We start from the raw sequence: 22,948 nt of genomic DNA on the forward strand, positions 1-22,948 counted from the left end.
AAAAGAATAAAATTTGTACAAAAATTTTAAAAAAAAATTATTAAATACAACAAAATAAGAAAGTGTACTATTTTTTTATATTTTTTTATATTTTTTCGTATTTAATGAATTTTTTTAAAAAAAAATCACAAATATTATATTATACTTTTTAAATGTGTCCGGATTAGAAGTATTCAAAAAATTAAAAACAATGTGTAAAATATAAAAACAAAAATTCACTTAAAATAAAAAACACTAAAAAAAAAAAACTTGATTTAAAAAAATAGCAATAGTACGAACCCAAACTTAATTACTTAGAAATTATTTAGAATTATCAACTTGTTCAGATTTATTCTACCAACAAATTTTACACTGCACAAATTTAATTTTCACTACATAATCACATATCCAGACAAATCTGAAATAACAAAAACATTTTTTTTTTTTAATTTATTCTTCTTTTTTATTTTTTATTTCAGCTAGCTGAAGGCTTTAATTGGAGTGGAGGTAAGTCTTGAGACGTGGCTTGCCACGTCAATTTCGGTGATGGAATCGGTGATTGGCATCGCTGTTAGTAGCACTACTGAAATAGCAACTGAAGTGCAGAGAGGGTTAATACAGCACCACCACTCTCTTGATCGGATTCCCCCAAAAGGGAGAGGCAGTTCGAAAGCAAACCCTCGCGACCCTCTTCCTTCAATAGGTGCGGCTTCTCTTCAATTCGTCCTGACAACACATATATATCTGCATATCTGGACTATATACTATTATGTGTATTCTTTGCGTTTTCATGATTCTGATTCTCAATTGATTCGTATCCCTCACATTTTTGTATTTTCAGGGTTTATTTTTCGTATTCCGTTATGATTAGATCGTTATAGTGCCTTCGATGTTACTGGATTTGATCCATTTCATTTATTTATTATTATTATTTTTTTTTTTTGTGATTCAATACTGGATTTGATCGATGGATGTGAGGTTTTGGAGGATTTCCCCCTCCCCCCTTTTTGTTGTTGTTGTTGTTGCGTGGGTTTAGCTTTATCGCTCTTCTTTGATTCTTGATTTCTTGATTGGTTGCTAAGAAAGCGCATTCAAGGAGGGGGAAAAAAGTATATTGTGTGTGTGTGTGTGTGTGTGTGTGTGTTTTTTTTTTTTTTGTCATGGTTCCAATCGTGTTGGGACTTTTTATTAGTAATTAAAATAAGTTTACTTTCTATTTTGCCAAAATTTGTTCGGACTTTTTTCAGTCTCTGAACAGATTGCAATGACAACCTATTTAATTTAGAAGAGAAAAACGTAACCTGAAAACTGTTTTTGCTTCTGTTTTTGGTCCTTGTCCCAATCATGTTGGGTCTGTTTATTAGTGGTAATTAAAATAAGTTCATTTTTTATTTTTCCAAATTTGTTTCCCTTGACCTTTCTCTGTCACTTAACAAGATTGCAATGGTAGCCTAGAGGTGGTATTTTTATTGTTACCTCGCACCATCCTCTGCTATAGAGAGATGATTATGTGTTGCACATTAGAGGACATAATGATCAAAAAAATTATATTCTTTTCTTTTTAGGGGTGGTTTGTTGTATTTTTTTTAATAATAATTAAATAAATTAAAACAGAATGATCGGCACCCTCTCTCTATTTTATGGTTTTTACGAATCAAGATGATACAGACTATTTGTTGTTCAATTACCATCTTATTTTTATTAGTGAAATGGATACCCCCAATTTCACTCAATGTTATACATGCTTTTTTTTTTGGGGGGTCTGAAACTTGACTTTTCTTCTAATGGTCCTCCACGACAATTGGGAGCCTTTAATTTTCCCCTACAATTGTATTTGATTTTTTTATTATTTATTTTTTTGGCAGTGAGAGTCTTGTCCTTGTGAAAAGAGTTTGTCATGGCTTCAAAGAGGATTCATAAGGAGTTAAAGGACCTGCAGAAGGATCCTCCTGCATCTTGCAGTGCAGGTTTGTTCCATTGTTATTTCGCAACATTTAACTTCTATGTTGTATTGTTCGCACTTTAATTTCTTCTTTGCTAAGGGTGGAAGTAACCATTGATTTCCATTGCTAAAGGCTTGGGATTTGGGGTTTTAGGATTGGTGGTTAGGGTTGTTGGGTTAGGTTTAGGATTTTTAGGGGTTAAGGGTTTTTAAAGGTTCAGGATTTAGCATTTGTGTGCCGGTAACAAGTCCATCAACATATATCAGTTGTTGAAAAAGGATAGAAGCCGAGGCAACTTCATACACAATGGAAAGCAACATTCAGTCGTTAGTAAAACCATGAAAGAAAAGATTTTTTTCCCAACATTTAATGAATTCACTTCCCATTGTATGGCCCTCTGTAGTGCTAACTCACGAAAATGGACAAATTTCTACCTCGAGGGTGGTGAATAGGCCAAAATCTTAGTTAATTTATAGCCGATTATAAATCAAAATTCCAACCCAGGTAATCAAACTTTAGCAACTATTCAATCTCAAATCAATAACGCCATTGATTCACTCTCTTTACAAAATTCCGGTTAGGATTGCCTAGAAAATTGCGAAGTTAATGAGGGCTTTCTTTGAGAAGGATGCGAAGAGGGGTTTAGGATCCACTTAATTAAGTGGGAGGTTGTTGCTCTTCTTAGAAATAAAGGGGGCCTTGCCATTGAGAATACTGTTGCAAGGAACATTGCTCTCTTGAGCAAGTGGTTATGGAGATTTCTAATCGAAAGTGAATCACTATGGCATTCTATTATTAAGAGCAAGTATGGTGTTCAGGCCAATGGTAGAGACTCTATTGTGGTTAGCTGTCACAAGGCTAATTTTCAGTTTATAAAAATTTTCTTGCAATGGCACTAAGTCCTAACACTTTGTCTCAGCTAATGTATGCAACTCACACATATAGATTAAATTTCGTCAAGCATAGAAGATAAGCAACACAAAAATTAATGAAAAATCCAACATTTATTATTACACCAACAATTACAAAGGGAAGCCGAATGCCAAACTCTCTAACGCTTGATGAATTCGAGTTTGCATGGCCATGCCTATATATAGGCTACAATCAGAACATTTGAAATTCAAACAGGCTACAAAACATAAGGGACACATGCCACCTGGCATGGTAGTTGACACCCCCAACTGCCAAGGGGTTAACATAGATTTGAAACAAGCTTACATAAATAACTGTCACCATCTACTCCATTATTTCAGTCTACTTTGTTCCTTGCCAGCATGTCTGGTTTCATGCATAACCGCCCACAACTGCCCTTATATTTTAGGAAGCCTTTGTCTTGCTTTAGACAATTCGAATTTCTCAAGCCACTAGCCAGACAGAGCCCGGAGTGTCATATGTTGGCCTTGCTCAAGTCTAACTACCTTACTAACCAGCCAAGTTGTGCACCACGCCTTGCTGTCTAGCCCAGTCAAGTTGTATGATTTTGTTAAACCCCCAAGTATGCGGCAGCCTAGCATTAAGGTCATATTAATGCCTTGCACGTGCCATGCAGTCGATACTTTGGCCAAGGGTTGAGTTTGCCGCCGAACGACACAGCTGATTGCCCACCTTGTTTTGGCATGCCTCCCTCATGCTGTGGTCCAAACCTGACATAGGTGGAAGGTGTCACCAAGTGTCAGGCCGCCAGCTCCCAAATATCAAGGTGTTAACAGACCACCCCCACCAGAAGAAGCCAACGTCCTCGTTGGTAGAGTCTTAAAGTACTCTTCGACTTGTTTTTCAAGCTGCAATAATATTACATATTTTTCCCAACTGGCATCAGATTCTGGGAAACCCTTCCACTTCACTAAGTAATGAGTTCTTCGATTTTTTTTACTCTGCCCCTCGGTCTTGTGATCAAGAATTCGTTCTATCTCAGTCAAACTGCTTTCTGATCACTGGAGGTGCCCTCCGAGCCTACGTCCTTGTCAAGTTAGTCTGATCCCCATGAAAAGGTTTAGAAAACTGACATGGAAATTTAGGTGGATTTTCAACCGATCAAGCAACACCGGCCTGTATGCAACATTTCCCACATGTTTTAAGATTTTGAAGGGGCCATCATATTTCGAAATTAGACCATGGTGCATTGCCTTGCTGCATATCTTCTTCCAAATTTAAGGAGTAAGCTTCAATAGCACATTGTCTCACACTTTGAACTCTAAGGGTCTTCTCTCTTTGTCAGCATACTTTTTCATTCTTTTGCTTGCTTTAGCCAAACTGTCTTGTGCTTCCTCCAGCAACTGCTGTATAGCTTTTGCAAAGCGGTATGCTGCTGGACATCTACCACCAGAGCCTGTTTTAGCCACTTCATGAGGGGATAGGGGCTGTTGCCCCATGGCTAATTCAAACGGACTCATTTTGGTTGCAGATGATCTATGCAAATTGTAGCGAAATTGTGCACTATCCAACAATTTGACCCAATTCTTTTGACTTGCGGTCATGTAATGTCAGTGATACTCCTCAAGCAACCCATTCAGCCTCTTGGTCTGGCCATCTGTCTGAGGGTGATTTGCTGTGGAGAACTTTAATTCTGAACCCAACAAATTAAGGAGCAGTCTAAAACCTTCTCGTAAATCAGGTATTCCTATCACTAATTATGTCCTCAGGTAAGCTAAAGTATTTTACAACATGCTTGTAAAATAAATCAGCAGCAATATCAACGGGACAAGCATGAGAAGCAGGAATGAATATCGTATACTTAGAAAAATGGTCAACAACTACCATGATGGAACACATCCCATTGATATTAGGAAACCCGGAGATGAAGTCCATGGACACTGAAACCCAATGCTTCTCAGGGACCGGCAATGGTTGCAACAACCCAGCCACCTTCTTCCTTTCTATCTTGTCTAGTTGGCACACCATGCAAGTCTTGACATAGGCCTCCACATCATCTTCCATTTTCGGCTAAACATATGAACGAGACGAGTGCCATCATGCATTGTTGTCCCGGATGACCAGGCCACTGCGGATCATGCGTCTCTCTAAGAAGTTCCAATCTCAGTCCCTCAACACTAGGAACGTGTAGTCTGTCTCCTTTGCCATGAAGAAGACCATCTTCAAGCCAATACCGACGAACAATATCATCATTTACTTGTTGCACCAACCATTGATACTTTGAATCAATTGCAGCACTATCCTTGACCCTTTGCAGCAATTGTGTTTCAGGCCTCGTTTGTGAACAGGCTAATTTAGTAACTTTTTGGCTATTTGGCTAAAATATGAGCTACAAAAACTAGTATGTTTGGGATGACTTTTTGACTTTTTACGAAAAGATGTGCAAAAAGTAGAGAGAAAAGAGAATCTTTGACTTTTTGGTGTGGGTTGTTGGCTTTTTGGTTTTTTTAATAACTTTTTAACTTTTTGACTAAAAAAGTCACTTGCCAAACAAGGCCTCAGTATTGGAAATAGCATCCACATATTCAACTATCTATTTCCGGCTTAAGGCATCGGCGACTAGTTTGTGTTGTCCAGGCTTGTGTCGCCGCTTAAAGTCATATTCTTCAAGGAATTCCTGCCAATGAGCCTGCCTCGGCGATAACTATTTTTGAGTTTTGAAAAATGTATTGGCCACATTATTAGTAAGAACCAAAAATCTAGTTCCCAATAGATAAACCCTCTAAGTGAGATAGCAATGTACCACCGCTGTCATTTCCTTCTCATGGGCCTAATAATTCTTCTCAACAACATTCAATTTTCTGCTTTCAAAGGCCACAGGGTGTCCTTGCACTAATAGCCCTCCAAGCGCTTTGTCTGAGGCATCTGTTTGCACTTCAAAAGGCAACGCAAAATTTGGCAGTCGCAAGATCGATTTACTTGCTACCGCACCTTGCAATTTGTTAAAGGCCTCTTGACAACTAACGGACCAATGTCATTTGTGATCTTTCTTCAGCAAATCAATGAGGGGAGCAGCCTTCTTTGAATACCCCTTGATAAACTTTCTGTAGTAATTTGCCAAACCCAAGAGGGATCGCAACTCTGCAACATTGGTGGGTAGAGACCATTCCATAATAGCCTGCACCTTCTTTCCATCCATTTTGACGTGGCCTCGGCAAATAATATGCCCAAGAAACTTGATTTCTTTTTTAGCAAACTCACAATTCTTCTTTACATAGAGTTTATTTTCTCGCAGTCGAGAGAACACTTTTTAAAGATGGGTCAAATGGTCTTGTAATGTTTCACTATAGATTGCAATATTATCCAAGTAAGCAACTATAAACCGATCAACATAATCATTAAAGACATCATTCATTAAATTACAAAATGTCGCAGGAACATTGGTAAGGCCAAAAGGCATAACTAAAAATTCAAAAGAACCATAGCTAGTTATACAAGTGGTCTTTGCCTTGTCCCCTTCCGCAACCCAAACTTGCCAGTAACTCGAGCGAAGGTCCAACTTTGTGAAGACAGTGGCCTTGCTAAGACGGTCGAACAGATAAGCCACCAAAGGGAGAGAGTACTTATTTTTGATTGTCACTTTGTTTAGGGCCCGATAATCCACACACATCCGCAATGATCCATCTTGCTTCTTTTGGAACAGGATTGGGGCACCGTATGGGGCTTTGGAGGGCTGGACTAAACCAGTTTCCAACAATTCCGACAACTGCCTCCAGCAAGTTCCAACGGTGACATTCAGTAGGGTGCCTTTGCAGGAACCTTAGCACCAGGCACCAATTCGATTTTGTGATCAGTGGCACGCCGATGAGGGAGAGATTTAGGTGACTCTGGAGGCATTGCATCATTGATGCACTCCATGAAGATATTAGCCACTGCATCCAACACTTCAATAGTAAAGTCAGGCTTGATTTCAATCCATGCTGCAAGGAATGTCTCCTCACCCTTCCTTAGCCCATTAAGCACTTGCACGGCCAACAACATCTCATCCTTCTTCTTTGCCCCATTTTTCTTGTCTGGTCGAGTAGATCTCGACACAAAACATGGTTGATTCTCATCTGAAATCAACAACCCACCCAAATATGACATCAATGCCACTTTTGCAGCCACAAAAAAGTCATTCCGAAGAATAACATCAAAGTTATCTAGTGGGATTGCCATCAGGTTCAATTGTCCAGTCTATTCACCCACTGTTACCTTTACATCCCGAGCCATCTCATGCACCAGTTGGGCTGCAAAATTCATGGTCTTGATTCTGCTTGGATTCTAGACAATTTTCAACTTTAGGGACTACACTACCCTTTCAGACACAAAGTTATGGGTGGCACCAGTGTCAACCATTGCAAACACTTCAATACCATCCATCAACACCTTTATGTACATCAAACCAAATAAGGGGGTTCTCTCTGCACGAATTACATTCAGCAATTGCAAGGGGTTGACTCAAGTAGGGCCATCTGAGTCAAATCTCGCCTTATCATCTTCAGCAACTATGGCACTTAACTTCTTCCGTTTCGGACTGTCTTTAGCTCAGTGAGGTCTATCACAAATGAAGCAACCGGAGTTAGATTTTGTTCCATTACTTCGTGATTCCTCGCCTTTCTGTTTGGACTTATAGCCCTCTTTCCCTTTCTTGTAGCCCTTCTTCCACTTATTGTCTCCCTTTTTCTCCTTCCCTTTTTGTTTGGAAGATTTGGATTCAGAAGTGGATGCATGACTCAATTTGTAGTCAAGTAAACCATCTGCAGTAGTTACAGCAGAAGACAAATCTTTTACCCCCAACCTACAAAGTTCCAGTTGTGCCTAGTTCTGAAGGCCCAACATGAAGTTGAAAAACTTGTTTTCCGCAGACATGTTTTTGATGTCCAACATTAACGAACTGAATTGCTTCACATATTCTCTTACTGATCCACTGTCTTAATCGCTTCAAAGCGTCTCTTGCAACCCAAGACGAGTTGCAAGGAAGGAACTGCTCCTTTAATTCCTTCTTTAACAATTCCCACGTCTCGATCACTGGACGAGAATAATCCTCCATCCTTGTGCGCCACCAAAGTTTTGCATTCCCAGAGAGATACATGCTTGTGATCGTGACTTTCTACTCTTTAGGAACATGGGCAGCCTTGAAATATTTCTCCATATCCCACAAAAAGTTATCAAGTTCTTTGGCATTACGAGCACCGCCAAATGCCTTAGGGTTAGGGATTTTTACTTGCGAAGGGACATCACCACGACCAAAATGCCCATAGACAGCCTTCTTGAGGATAGACAATTCGTCTTCCACGTTCTGCAACTTGTCCTTCTAGGCATCAGTCATGGCAGCCATGTCTTCCAAAGCTCCCTTGAACCAATTTGCCGTTGAGGCCTCGAGGGCAAGGAACTTAGAAGCCACAACATCCAATCAATCCATCAAAGAGCGACTTTCATCATTTGGCGCCCCCACCAGATTTTCCAACCGAGTCACTCGTTCTTTCAAAGCATCCATACCAGACACCATTTATGAGCAACCATGCTCTGATACCTATTGTCACATGGCCAATTTTTAGTCTATAAAAATTTTCCTACAATGGCATTAAGTCCTAACACTTAGTCTCAGCCAATTTATGTAACTTACACACAGATTAAATTTTGCCAAGCATACAAGATAAGCAACACAATAGTTACGAGAAAATCCAACCTTTATTATTGCACCAACAATTACAAAGGAAAGTCAAATGCTAAACTCTCAAACACTTGATGAATTCGAGTTTGCATGGCCATGCCTATATATAGGCTACGATCAGAACATTTGAAATTCAAACAAGCTACAAAACATAAGGGACACATGTCATCTGGCATTTCAGTTGACACCCCCACTGCCAAGGGGTTAATACAGATTTGAAACAAGACTATAGAAATAACTATCACCAACTGCCCCATTATTTCAGCCTTCCTTGTTCTTTGCCAGCATGTTTGATTCTGTGCATAACCGCCCACAATTGCCCCTCTATGTTAGGAAGCCTTTGTCTTCCTTTATACAATTCGAATTTCTCAAGCCACCAGCCAAGCAAAACCCGGAGTGCCATATGTTGGCCTTGCTTAAGCCTAATTGCCTTGCTAACCAGCCAAGTTGTGCACCACGCCTTGTTGTTTAGCCAAGTCAAGCCGTTTGATTTTGTTAAACCCCCAAGTATGTTGCAGCCTAGCATTAAGGTCATATTAATGCCTTGCACGTGCCATGCTACCCATAATTTGGCTAAGGGTTGAGTGCCGCCACCGAACGACACATCTGATTGCCCACCTTCTTGTTTTGGCATGCCTCCTGCATGCCGTGGTCCAGGCCTAGCATAGATGCAAGGTGCCACCAAGTGTCAGGCCGCCAACTCCCAAATATCAAGGTGCTAACATTAGTAGAGGCAATTGTCGATCACCATGGAGGTCCATTTCTCGTTTACTCACACTTGTGTCTACATTTTTTTCTTTGAAAGTGGGTAATGGGAAAGTGTACGGTTTTAGGAGGATTAGTGGGTGGGGTAGAGCCTTTCTGCTTCTTTACAAATTGGTCCGATCTCGGAATGTTTCTAGAACATGCCGCCAATATCATGGAATTTCAATTTTCTTAGGAATCTAAGCGATAAGGAGTCTCTTTAGTTAGCTTCTTTGCTGCCATTGCATGATAGGGTTTCTTTGGTTCCTCTCAATAGCGACGAGAGGGTATGGAACATCATTTCTTCGGGGGCTTTCTCATGTAAATCTTTGTCTGATAGGATTATTGATGTACCCTCCATTCCTTTTTTTCTACTTAATAAAAAAATTTGGAAAGTGGTTGTTCTTCATAAAGTGAAGTTTTTCATGTGGTCTCATGGAAACATTATGACTAATGATCTTTTCCAAAGAAGGCCCAATTATTTTCTCAGTCCTGAATGGTGCATGATGTGTAGGCTAGGAAGCATGGGTGCGGATGTGGGTACAGATACGGGTACGGTACAATACGGGTACTTCGATACGACAAATTTTAAAAAAAAGTAGGGTACGGGTATGGTTGTGGTACACCAATTTTTTTATTTTAAATTTATAGCTACACATCCAACATAGAAATTAAAGTTCAATAACATAATTAAAAGGAGAAATTACCTAAAAAAAAAAAAAATCATTCTTCAACAATACCAATACTATAGTAAATCGACGAGCTATTTTAATGTCATTACATAGAAAAAATTAGAAAAGAGAGTTTCATGCCAAAAACAAGCTAAACAAAAATAAAAGATAACCCTAATGAAACTAGAAAACTTAGAACATCAACTTTCAATTCCATCAACTTCATCATTAAACAATATGGCTTCCATCTCCAGCTCATCAAATGAAAGATTTGCAATTCTTAATAAACCAGAGCCCTCCAATGAATCAAAAGCATCTCCACCAATATCGCATAACTTGTTCTCTCCTTCTGTGTATTGTTGACGACTCCTTGATAGAAGGCGAATATTAGAATGCACAAGCCAAATCCTCACAATGTTGTGGAGTCATTTTATTTCTTCGCATGGAGTGAATGAAAGAGTATGTGCTCCAATTCCTTTCACAACATGAAGAGGAACAAGGTTGGCCAAGTAATTTCACTGTTAATGATTGGAGCATAGGCAGTGGCGGAGCTAGAAATTTAATATAGGGGGTACCTATTAATTATAATCTCAAAATTTTCTTCCCTAACCAATAACAGTAACATAATAATAATTTTTTGAGCTAATATTAAACATTAAAAATTAATATTCTTTACAAGAAGTTTTTAATTTTAAACTTTTACAATTGACCTCGACGAGTTTTCATCTTTTGAAATCTTTCCATGATAGTATCATTGTCAATGCCATCACAAATATCTCTCTCAATGTAGACAACCAAGCTATCATTCATCCATTCATCACCCATTCGGTTCTGCAACCGATTCTTCACAATATTCATAGCTTAAAATACCCTCTCAACAGTAGCAGTTGCAACATGTAAGATTAATGCTAAAGTCAAGAGCAAATACACCAATGGATATACTTTGTCTCTTCCAGTCTCCACCATTTTCTTAGCAAGATTGGCAATTCCATTTAACATTGAGAATTCACTATTGGATAGCATGTCGATAATATATGTATCAAGTTGATCATTAAGTACCATGAGCTCCACTGAAGAAAATTCTTTGGGATAAAATTCAGCAAGATGAATTAACTTTTTCCTGTCCAAACTGGAGAAATAGTTAGATGGATTCAAACATGCCACACAAAGTAATAACGCAGTGTTCGACTCAGTGAAAAGAGCATTTAGTTCTTGAATTTGCATATCCAAAATAGTGTAGAATAACTCAGCGCGATAGTGATGTTAGTTTGTAATTTCTTGAGCATTGCGCCTTTTTCTCCCTCGAGCTACAAACATATCATCCATTTGGGGAACATCAATTTCATGCTTTTCACAAAAAGACAAAATATCATCAAGTGCAAAGGTCCACCCACTCTCCCTCATCTTTTGGAGCCGTACTTTAGAAATTTGAACTAAATTTATGGCATTAACAATATCTTGATCTTTCTTTTGTAGTGCTTGCGATAACTCACTTGTAATAGCCAATATCGTTTTCATCAAATAAACGTTTAATACAAACTCAAATGATTGAATTGAGTCCAACAATACATTTGCTTCTACTCGTTGTTCTAAATTTGAACCATTCTCCGAAATCATTTCAAGCAGATCAATCACTATTGAAAACATACTAGCGAAGCTGACTGAAGTACCATAGTGTGAACCCCAACGTGTATCACCAGCACGTTTAAGATTAGTTTCTTGATTTAAGCCTTGCCCACTAGATAGCTCTCCAGTATTAAGTGCTTCGGCAATTTTTGTAGTTTGCTTCTCCCTAACAATATCTCGACATTTACATGATGCTCCAACAACATTCGCCACATTAGAAACAAAAGTGAAAAGTAAAGCAATTGATTATGATTATTTGCCACGGCTACGAGTGTCAATTGCAATTGATGAGCAAAACAATGAACATAATACGCACAAGGATTCTCTTTTAGTATAAGTATTTTAAGACCATTGAACTCACCGTGTATATTACTAGCCCTATCATATCCTTGACCCAGCAATCTAGAAATACTCAATCCAAGTCAGGAGAATAAATTTTCCACAGCTTGCTTGAGTGAGAGAGCATTCGTATTAGCAACATGCTCAATACCCAAAAAGCGCTCAATCACTTGGCCTTTTTTGTCAACATATCGTATTACAACTGTCATTTGCTTCTTGATTGATATGTCACGGGCTTTATCAATCAAAGTAGAAAAAATGCATCACCAAGATCTCTAATAATCACATTGATAGTTTCAAATGCGGCCACATTTACAATGTCTTTGTGAATATTTGGAGATGTCAACTTGAGATTTTGTGGAGCATTGCTCAATGCAACCACTTTGACATCTTCCTTATGATCAGCAAGAAACTTGAGAAGTTTAACAAAATTTCCTTAGTTACTTGAATTTTCAGATTCATCATGCCCACGAAATGCAAGTCTTTGTCTTAGAAGAAATTTGACACAATCAACCGATGCATTCAAATGGGTTCAATACTCAATTCGAGCTTGATCAGATTGTCTGAAAAAAATCGTTTGAATATGTTGGTTTTAGTTTAACAAGTCTTGACATTTACTTGAAGCTTGATTATGAGCACTATTAGAACCTCCAACATAAGTCGGAATTTTTTTTTTGTTCTTCCAATTTGAGAAACCCTCACCAACAAAAGAATCACCACCAACTTGATCTCCAATATCGGGTTTGAAAAGATAACAACACAAACAAAATGCCGCATCTTTTGCTACGCTATACTCCAATCAATTAGTCAATTCACTAAACCAAGCTTGATTAAGTCGCCGAAGTTTTTGCCTAAATGATTTTTATGGAAAATTATGATCATGAGGTTAACAAGAACCTTTTTGTAGATATGCCCTACGAATTTGGTCTTGATCATTAGCATTATAGTCCATAATCCGAGGCCGTAGTCCCTGGATCTGTAGGAAGGTCCACTAAGTTGATACGATTTTGTTTTGCAGAAGAATAATTATCATCTTCTTCTTGAGGAAGAGATGATTCTAACTTTGATTTTCTTTTGAAATATTTCTCCATGATTGTTTAAAAAAACTGAAAATCAAAATAAAAATTCATAATTAAAATCACAAACCCCCACAAATCAAAATCTCCAATTTTAATACAAACCAAAAAATTTAAATTTAGCACAAATCACAACAAATCAAAAATTCTAATTTTAGCACAAATTATAACAAATCAAAATCCCCAATTTAAATATTAATCATTGCAAATTAATATTTTTAATTTTAGCACAAATAAAATCCCTAATTTTAATATAAATCACCACCAATTAAGATTTATAATTTTAGCGTATCAAAATCTCTTATTTTAACATAAATAATAACAAATAATTTTTTTTTACAAATCAAAACTTAACAAATAACTATAAATTAACACTCATAATTTTTATTTAAAAGTAAAAAATAAATAAATAAAGTTACCTGTAAACAATGAAGAGAAGATACCAAGATTGTAGTGTGGTCCCACATCTGTTGTGCGATCCTAATCTGGTGAATCGCCAGTCGGTAAATTACAAAGCAACAAAAGGAGATAAAGAAGACAAAGAAAATACGAATATACTTAACAAGTACTGTGAATAAAAAAAAAATAAAGAATTTTATACATTTTAGAATTTTAAGTTGTGTGTCAGTGTTTGGTTGGGATTGGGATTCAAAAAAATAAAAACGTGGGTGCGTGGTGTGTCAGTGTGTTTGGGGGCACTATGTGTAAGCAAGAGCAAGACCCAACCAACCAAAAAAAAAAATTGAAAATTTAGGTGGGCACGTGACCCCCCTCGCACCAACGTCCCTCTGCCACTTGAGCATAGGTGCAGAAGAGCCATGCGCCAACCACCAAACCATTGGTTTCATTTCTCTTCTATCACATATTGAGTTAGTGTCTCCAAAACTCTCCAAAAAACCTAAAAACTTGGCATACTCTGTATTCACAGCCCGTTCTTGTCTCTTCTTCATTTGGAAAGTATTTCTTAAAGCACTTGGTTCTTATACCAGAAATTTCTTCATGCTTGTGAGGAGGAACACAAATGGGATTTTCATGAAGTCACATTCCACTATAATACCTAGATTGCAAAATTAGGGGAAAAAATAAATAAAAAGTAAATTATGTTAAGATATCTAGCATAATTAAATTCTATCCTTTTCCCCTCTAAAAAAAATGAGTTTAAAGACGAGTTATACCTCGGATTCAAAGAATGTGTGAGACAATGAAGTGGTGTACTGCTTTTTGTCCATCTCTCCACTAGTATTTGGTGCACCACAAAATAGAAAGCCAACTCTTCATTTTCTAACTGTCCTTCACGCCTATAAATGGATGCCTTCACCCTCTCAATCATTGAATCCTACATTTCATAGACCAAATGTAAACATGGCTTATCGGCGTCACAAGATCCAAGCATCTCATATATTGGCAAACTAAAGGAGGGTTTGTAATCTATCTTGTCCCACCAAATATCATTCAACACTTTTTCCTTGATAAGAGCCGCTTTTCCGACATCATTTTCCTTGTAGGATGACCATTTCTCACTTTCACTATTGCTTGGAGGCCATGATATATAAGGTTATACCTTTTTAATAATTGCAGATGCAAAGCGTGTATCGCAATAGAAAGTAGCTTCAAAGGCACAAACTCATTGAAAATTGCCAATCTTATAGAATGATTCGTGATGAAATTTTTTATGAACATCACATCATCAATTACAATTGTAATCCAATGGCATTCATCATAAGCATAGGCAGCACCTCCAATTTCCTTTACAGCACAAATATTTTTAAGAGCAAGATTAAGTATGTGCACTACACAGGGTGTCCAAAATATCTTCGGATAATTACCTTGAATAATTGATCTAGCTACACTACAAACAAGAGGTAATTACTTGAATGACATTATGAGGGCCTGGTTCATCAATCACCTCACTAATTAATTTAGCAATATGATACTTGTCTTTGTACTCACCTTCACAATTAACAACTTTTACAAAAATATCTCCACCTTCCGATGCTGCCATGAGATTGATAAGAGGTCTCCTTTGTGCATTTGTCTATCCATCGGCTAATACACTCAACCCCTTTTGATTCCATGATTGCTTTGTTGGTTCCAACAACCTGTCAATGGCTTTGTTTGGGAAGTTGGCTATTTTAGTAGGCTAAAATATTTGTGTTTGAGAAGATGGTTGGATTTTTTTATAGTTGGATGTAATGTTTGTGAGAAAAAGTGAAATGATTAGTCCTCAATAAGTTGTAACCAGGAGGGACATACCCTATAATTTGATTCTTAGTAGCAAATTTGAAAGCACCTACAAAATATGGATTCCTAGCCAAATGAAAGGGCAACCCACCTGAATAGAACATGCAAGCAATTAAAGAATGCAAATGTTCTCTAGCACCTTGATTGAATGCTTTATCTAAGGCACTGTTCCCACTTGTCTTTCTGTTTTTTTTGGTTCATAACCATCCAATCTAAATGTTCCAACATCTCCTACCACCCCTACGCTAGAACTAATTCGGGAAGAGAGAGGTGGCAAAGGAACATCTTTAAGGTTTGCCATCTTTTTCCTATTCTCAGCTTCTTTATTTGGCTTTCGCATTTTAGCAAGAAGATCAGGCCTATTCTTCACAAATGCACACACTCTGATTCCATACCCAGAAAGTAGCAACAAATGTGCTTTGACTCTAGAGTATGAACCTTGAAACTCATTATTACAATAATTACACCAAAATTTGGTATTACCACTTCTGCCTTCACCCTTTTTAGCTATTTTCGTAATGTAACCCCAAAGAGGAGCATTTTCATCCCCAGTTTGATCAATATCAATGGAAGGGGAACCTGCAATTGAACCTATACTTCTTGATGAACTCATATTGCTATAATATAACCATTAACAAAATAATTTGTGAATTCTTTCACTTCATTCTAGTATATAATTTTTCAAATATTTAAATAACAATTTTTTGATTGTGTCTACTACAATCTACAACAGTAAGGTGAGGGCAAAATTAATAACAGAGTGGGTCATTTTACATTACCTTTTTTTTTTTTTTTTTTTTTAATGAAGATGATTAAGGAGAAGGCTCTAGACTTGCAAGTTGCATGAAATTCCAGTGGTTATGGGGGAAAAAATGTAAAAAATAATATATATATATATATCATGAAAAAAAATGAAGGAGAGTTCAAGGAAAAGGAAGAAGAAGAAGAAGAAGAAGAATCAAAGATAGAGAAAATCAGAGGAGAGAATTGAATCAAAAAAACAAAGGGGGAGGTGGAGGGAGGGGAGGGGAGTGGGGGGGGGGGAGGGAAAGAGGATTGATCAATTTGTTTCCTGTGAAGAAAGAAAAAAATTTGAAAAAAAAAATGAAAGAGGAAGAAGAATCGAAGAAAAATGGAGGAAAAAAAAAAAAGACCTCTTCGTTCTTCATTTGATGTGAAGAAAGAGAACAAAAATCTGGAAGGAAAAAAAAACGAAAGAAAGAGGGAGGAGAATTGAAGAAAAACGAAAGAAAGAGGAAGGAGAATCGAAGAAAAACAATGGGAAGAAAAACGGCCTCTTTGTTCTTTATTTGATGCGAAGAAAGAGAACAAAAATCTGGGAAAAAAAATGAAAGAAAGAGGATGGAGAATCAAAGAAAAACGATGGAAAAAAAGGCCTCTTCGTTCTTCGTTTGCTACGAAGAAAGAGAACAAAAATCTGGAGGAAAAAAAAAATGAAAGAAAGAGGAAGAAGAATCGAAGAAAAAAGATGGAAAAAAAGAGGCCTCTTTGTTCTTCGTTTGCTGCAAAGAAAGAGAACAAATATCTGGAAAAAACAAATGAAAGAAAGAGGAGGAAGAAAGAGGAAGAATAATTGAAGAAAAGGAGGAAGAATCGAAGATAAACTTGCCAGAATGCGTTCTTCGAAGGAGAGAATCAGCACCTTCGAAGGAGTTCTTCAATTGCCAAACATTTCTCTTATGGAGTCTCTGTATTTCTGCGAAGGAGATAATCGAATAGAACCAGCAACCCTAATTTCAATTTGTTTCATGTTTTTTTTATTATACAAAAGATCCCCAAATTTATTTAATTTTTTAAAATAGACCAAAAAAAATTGCTCCGGTACCCTTTAAATTGCAAAAAATCTCATTTTTTACCCTGGTGTACCCAAAAACGTACTAGGATTATGCAGATCGTATAAAACATATCCGGTGCATTTTTGGCATACCCTGTACGCGTACCCGCACCCGCACCCACACCCGATAAGTACTCGGTATTTATACGGCAACATTTTTGGAGTACCCGTGCTTCATAGTGTGTAGGAGAGATGCGGAATCGGTGGATCATTTATTTCTTCATTGCCCAGCATCTCTTTGGTCTGTGTGATGTTTAGTGGGTTGTTCCACGGATGTGCATGTACATGCTGTTAGTTTTTTATGGTGGGTTTGGAGGCAATAGGAAGGCCAAAACACTGCAGTCTTGCATTGTCTTTGCTATTTTTTGGACCATTTGGCTGGAGAGAAATGCAAGGATTTTTAATGATAAGGACTCAAAAGTGGAAGCTACGTTGGATAAGGCAAGGCATTTAGCTTTAGTTTGGGCTTGTGTGTCTTCCCCTTTCAAAGGAATTCCTCTGTTTTTAATTTCTAGGGATTGGGCGGCTGTTTTCCATTCTTAGTGGTAGAATGTTTGCTTTTTCATTTTTACTGTTTGGATTACTGCTTTGTTCTTTAGTCATTGTATGAGGACTTTGTCCTCCCCTCGTTTTCACCTTTTGTTATCAATAAAATTCTGTTGTTGCTGGTTCAAAAAGTAAAAAAGTCACTCTCAAGCTCAGCAATTATTCAACATGTCTTGTATGATAAGCATTGGGTAGGTCAACAGATAGCAGCACCAATGCTAGCAACATCACTACCATACATAGCTAAGGATGAAGCTTTAGATGATGCACCACCTTTGCCCCCACCATCATGGATTATGCATTTTCTATGAATGCCTTTATTTGAGCATGTGTGTATGAAATATGAATGTTAACTATGGTGTAGTGAATGTTATTTAGTTTAGGTGTTGATGAGGCCCTGTTTGGGGACTTTGGTTTTTAGCCAAAAAGCCACTACAAGTTGTCACATTACTCTCTCTATTTTTTTGCACATTTTTTCATAAAAAGCTAAAAAGCCAACTAAAATAGCCAATTCCCATGTCGTTTAGTTAACTATTCTTGATGTTAAGGTTTAACTTAGTTAATTTGGGATGTAAGGAATTATGTTACTTAAATTGATTAAAGTCTTTAACTCTGTTAACATGTGTGGATGTTACTTTAATCTAATAAGCACTATGTATGTAATTTGAAGTTATGTATGGCAGACACATAATTATTCTTCTAGTAATTTAAAAGTAGAGTAAATATAGCCCAAAATGTTCAATAAATTGTAATATGCAAATATAAAATATAAAAATCGTGCACAATGGGATTTGGTTAGTTTCTTGTAATTCTGTAAATTTCATTCATTGAGGGCATCATTACAACATAACAAACACCAACAATATTAATGAGAATTCCATTCAAGGTATCCTTTTTAGCAAAATAACCAGACATTATAATGTTATGATTATTACTGGCTCCTTCATTGCAGCTCGATTACGACCAAAAATCATTCATCTCAACCAACCAAACAAACATATATATACAGGCATGAAAATGACTTTTTAATCTAAATCAATCAGAGAATATTAGGTAAACATGCATACGCTTGTTTGCCCCAATATAGAATCCTTGCCCAAAAATCTAGGTCAACCATTTGGTTGGTATCACAACACGGGGAAGTCATCCTTGGAAATCCCAATCTCAAGATCATAACAGGTAAAACTCAAGTAAAACATAATATAGTGTCTTAATTCAATGAAATTAAATGAAACAAAAGGAATTCAAACGCGCGCTAACATGTATGTTTCGTCCAAGGGGTGACTCAACTTACCCGAACTACAAGAGGTCAGAACATCTTTTTGCGAATTTGAAGCCATGAGTAACTTGGCAGATTGTCACGTCCCGCCAAGTTACCTAGACGTAATTGCCTACCAGGAGGAGTGTTGAAGGAGAGGAGGCTAATGGAAGATTCCGGAAGCTCCTGGAAGACTTGAGGAATGTGGGGCTATTGTACATAATTCTATAATGTACATAGAAAGATCTAGATTAGGTTCTAGAGCATTTAAATGAAGATTGGAAGAATGGAAGCAATAGAAGATTCTAGAACCTCCTAGAGAAATAGAGATGGTAAAGGACTCTTGTACATACATCTAGAAAGATGTAGATATTTGTATAGATATTTCTAGAGAGCATTCTAAAACCCTCTTGTAAGGATGGGGAAAGCTTCTATGAAGCTTCTACACCATTCCTTTCTTGTATATTCTAGAATATTCTAGGAAGACCTAAGTTGCCTATAAATCGGAGAGGGGCTCATTTGTTCCAATCCATCTAAGATTTGTACATTCTCTCCAAGTGAACATAAGAGCACTCTTTCAAACTCTCTTTGTGTACTAAGTTTCTCTTATTGCCAACTTTTGGGATAGGCTGACTTAGCATCATCAAGCAAGGCTTGTGATTGTCTAAGTGCCGCATGGAGTGCTTGGAAATAATCAAGGCCGTGATAGGCTGTTGTCTTTGTGTGTGTGTGTGTGTGTGTGTGAGAGAGAGAGAGAGAGAGAGAGAGATTAAATAGGGTTAAACATGAAATGATGAATAAATAGACATTGAATAAATAATCTGGAAGCTATCTACTGTTAAAAGACATTGAATTAATAGGGTTTAAACATGAAATGATGTAATCAAATTGCATAGCAGATTGATTCCACAAGCCATATTGCAGCATGATGAAACCCGAACAATATATTAACTCTGAGAATAGAGAAGATGAAAGCCTAACAGTGACAACTTGAATAAAATTCTGACAGACTAACAAGATATAAGCCATTGAATAAATAGAATAGAATGTTAAAATAATTCGGAAGCTATCCACTGTTAAAAGCCATTGAATAAAAAGGGTTTAAACATAAAACGATCTAAGCAAATTGATTCCACAAGCTATATTGTAGCACAATGAAACCCAAACAATATATTAACTGTAAGAACAAAGAAGATCAAAACCTGACAGGGACAGCTTGGATAAACTTCCGAAAGATGGACAAATTGAATGAGGGTTCCCAATCCCACAGGCTCTCACTGAATTGAAGCTGAGGCTTTCTTAATTAGCCATCTTCTATACATTTTTAAAACCCTATTAACCACTGAATGGTGAGAAAGATACAAACACAGACTTCAATGGCTCAATTACTTGTTCGATGCAGTTTCAAGATAGTAACCAAATTGCGGATGACGGATTGGCTAATTTGTCATTTGCAATCAACCTGCTGCCATAAAAAATTAGTGAGTTGGTTAAAAAATATTTTAAATTATATAGTAAACTAAATATGATCCATACACTTCAATCAATTATATAACATAATTCCTCACATCCCAAGGTAATCTAGTTAAACCCTAACATTTAGAATAGTTAACTAAATGACATCAAGATGCATTAACACCCATCAACACCTAAACTAAATAATTTCCACTACACTACTGTTAATATTCATATAGTAATGTTCAAATATGGGCATTCATAAAAAAATGCATAATCCATGATGTTATTATGTGCGGGCAAAGGTGGTGCATTATCTCATGCTTCGTCCTTAGCTATGTATGGTAGTGATGTTGCTAGCACTACTACTTGTGCAACAGATTTTCTGGTGGGTGGTGGTGGTACTATTGGTTGCCCTACCCAATGCTTGCCATACAAGCCATGCTAAATAATTGCTAAATTTGAGAATTAATTACTGCCACTATAGATTTGAAATTGAATAGTTGCTGAATTTTAATTACCTGGGTTTGAATTTTGATGTATCAGCTATAAATTACCTGGGATTTTGGTCTATTCACACCCCCCAAACTTGTTCATCTCCATCAGTTAGCACTAGTAAGGACTTAAGAATGGGAAGTGAATTCATTAATTGTTAGGAAAGTAACCTTCGCTTGGAATAGTGCTTCGCCTTGTATATGAAGTTGCCTTAGCTTCTATCCCTATTCAACAACTAATTTCTTGTTGGACTTTTACTTGCACACGAATGCTAATCTATGAGTCTTTCCTTTTTCTTTTCCAAGGCTTATTTTGTTTCTATTGCTTATGACTTCATTAGGAATTATTTAATGATGACTTGTTTAAGCTCTTGTATATATTGCTTTTGTTAGATGAAAAGATTGGTACGGCAGAGAACAAAAGTCCAAAATCTGAATCATCCTCTATGGACACACAATCAGGACAAGGACCAACTCCTACAGGAGCTGGATTTTCTGCAAGTCCTTTCGATTTCTCAGCTATGACGGGCCTACTCAATGTAACTTATCTTCTTCATCTTCTCCTTGTTATTTAGATGAATTTAGCATTTATATTATTGCAAATTGAGGTTAACAAGGCCCATGTGGTAAAGTTTTTGTTCGATGTTGGTGCATATATAATCTTTGGCTGACACTATCTATTTTATGTTTTGGATCGTACATTTTAAATCGTAGTACACTTAATTTCCAAAACCGTGAATTTAGCAATGCAAATTGATCCCAATTTTTTTCTTATTTGTTTTCTTAAAGTTTTTGTTTACATACGAAAAGTGGCGTATTGAAAACTAACAATACATCTCTTGAGGTAACTGTTATTGATGCAGCTATTGCATCTGCTACCCTAGCTTCCTAGAGTGAGTATCTGACTTGTTTTCCTCAGTTTATGTTCCTTAGAGAAGAAAAGATAAATATAATGAACTAAAATCTAAGGAGAATGGACATTATGGTTTGCTTGGCCTGCTTATGGAGGAGAGTCTTGCCACACGTAAGGGGGTGTGCCGAGGATATAATTTAAATAATTAGTTATCCCTCTCTCTTTTGGATGAGTTGATGTTAGTAATTTGACAAGAAACATCAACTTTCGAATGTTAACCCAAAACTGGTAACATTTGAATACACCGCCACCCAAAAAAAATATGGTATTTAAATTCCTACTGCACACGCCCCTCCCCCAGCCTCTCCCCTTTAATAAAAACTCCCTTTGCATTTTCGCAAGTCATTATCAGTATTTTCCCAACTAACTCCAAACTTATGTATCTTTTCATCACTAAATAATTTCCCTAGCTCAAAGTTGTTGGCATGTTGGTCATAGAGTTTAAGTTGTATTTTGTTTGGGTTGACATATTGCCTTTCTTAGCTCCAGTTGGCGGGGAGCTACTCTTGTTCAGCAACTAATGAGATCTCATGGTGATGTTCAAAACACAAAAAATCTAGACTAACATGTTGTATGTTTGTACTGTGGTTCAAAGTCACAAATCTTCATGCAGAGATTGGAACAACTTTTGTAATTAAAGTTGATGTTTGTTACTAATTTGGTATTACATATAACGAAATGAATTGAAATATTCTACCAATGTCCTTTCACTCTTCAAGGTTTTTTAATCAATATATGCTACATTGTACTTCTCAAAAAAAAAAAATAATAATAATAATAAATAAATAAAAATCAGTCCATACTACATTGTTGCCTCAACAATCTGCTTTTTTTTTTTTTTTTTTTAAAAAAAAATTCAATGAATCTGTCTCATTTAATGCTTTGCTTCTAATTATTAAAGCTGTGAGAAATATAGGACCCAAGCATTAAGGAATTAGCCGAACAGATAGCACTAGACCCTTCATTTAACCAGATGGCAGAGCAGCTCCAAAAGACTTTTCATGGTGCGCCAGCTGAAGATGGCATCCCTCAATTTGATTCGCAACAGTACTACTCCACAATGCAACAGGTTATGCAAAACCCCCAATTTATGACAATGGCTGAGCGCCTTGGTAATGCGTTGATGCAGGTATATATGCGTTTTCACCTTGTTTAAACTTTGCTTATATTGCTGTTTAATGTATGAGGGGAAGGGGAAGGGGAAGGGGAAGGGGAAGGG

The 22,948-nt window shown here is 37.0% G+C and overlaps 1 protein-coding gene across 1 annotated transcript in view; it reads left to right on the plus strand.

Moving 5' to 3' along the window:
- Window positions 1–438: 438 nt before the first annotated feature.
- Window positions 439–22,948, plus strand: part of LOC114267340 (ankyrin repeat domain-containing protein 2B) — a 50,082-nt gene continuing 27,572 nt past the window's right edge. The window contains exons 1-4 of the mRNA XM_082868138.1: window positions 439–682; window positions 1,845–1,946; window positions 21,210–21,355; window positions 22,646–22,858. Coding sequence (XP_082724264.1) covers window positions 1,877–1,946; window positions 21,210–21,355; window positions 22,646–22,858 — 429 coding nt within the window. The 5' untranslated portion in view covers window positions 439–682; window positions 1,845–1,876. The remainder of the gene's footprint in view (window positions 683–1,844; window positions 1,947–21,209; window positions 21,356–22,645; window positions 22,859–22,948) is intronic.

Source organism: Camellia sinensis, chromosome 5 (assembly GCF_055761805.1).
Source record: "Camellia sinensis isolate YWXY chromosome 5, ASM5576180v1, whole genome shotgun sequence".
Taxonomy (NCBI): Eukaryota; Viridiplantae; Streptophyta; class Magnoliopsida; order Ericales; family Theaceae; genus Camellia; species Camellia sinensis.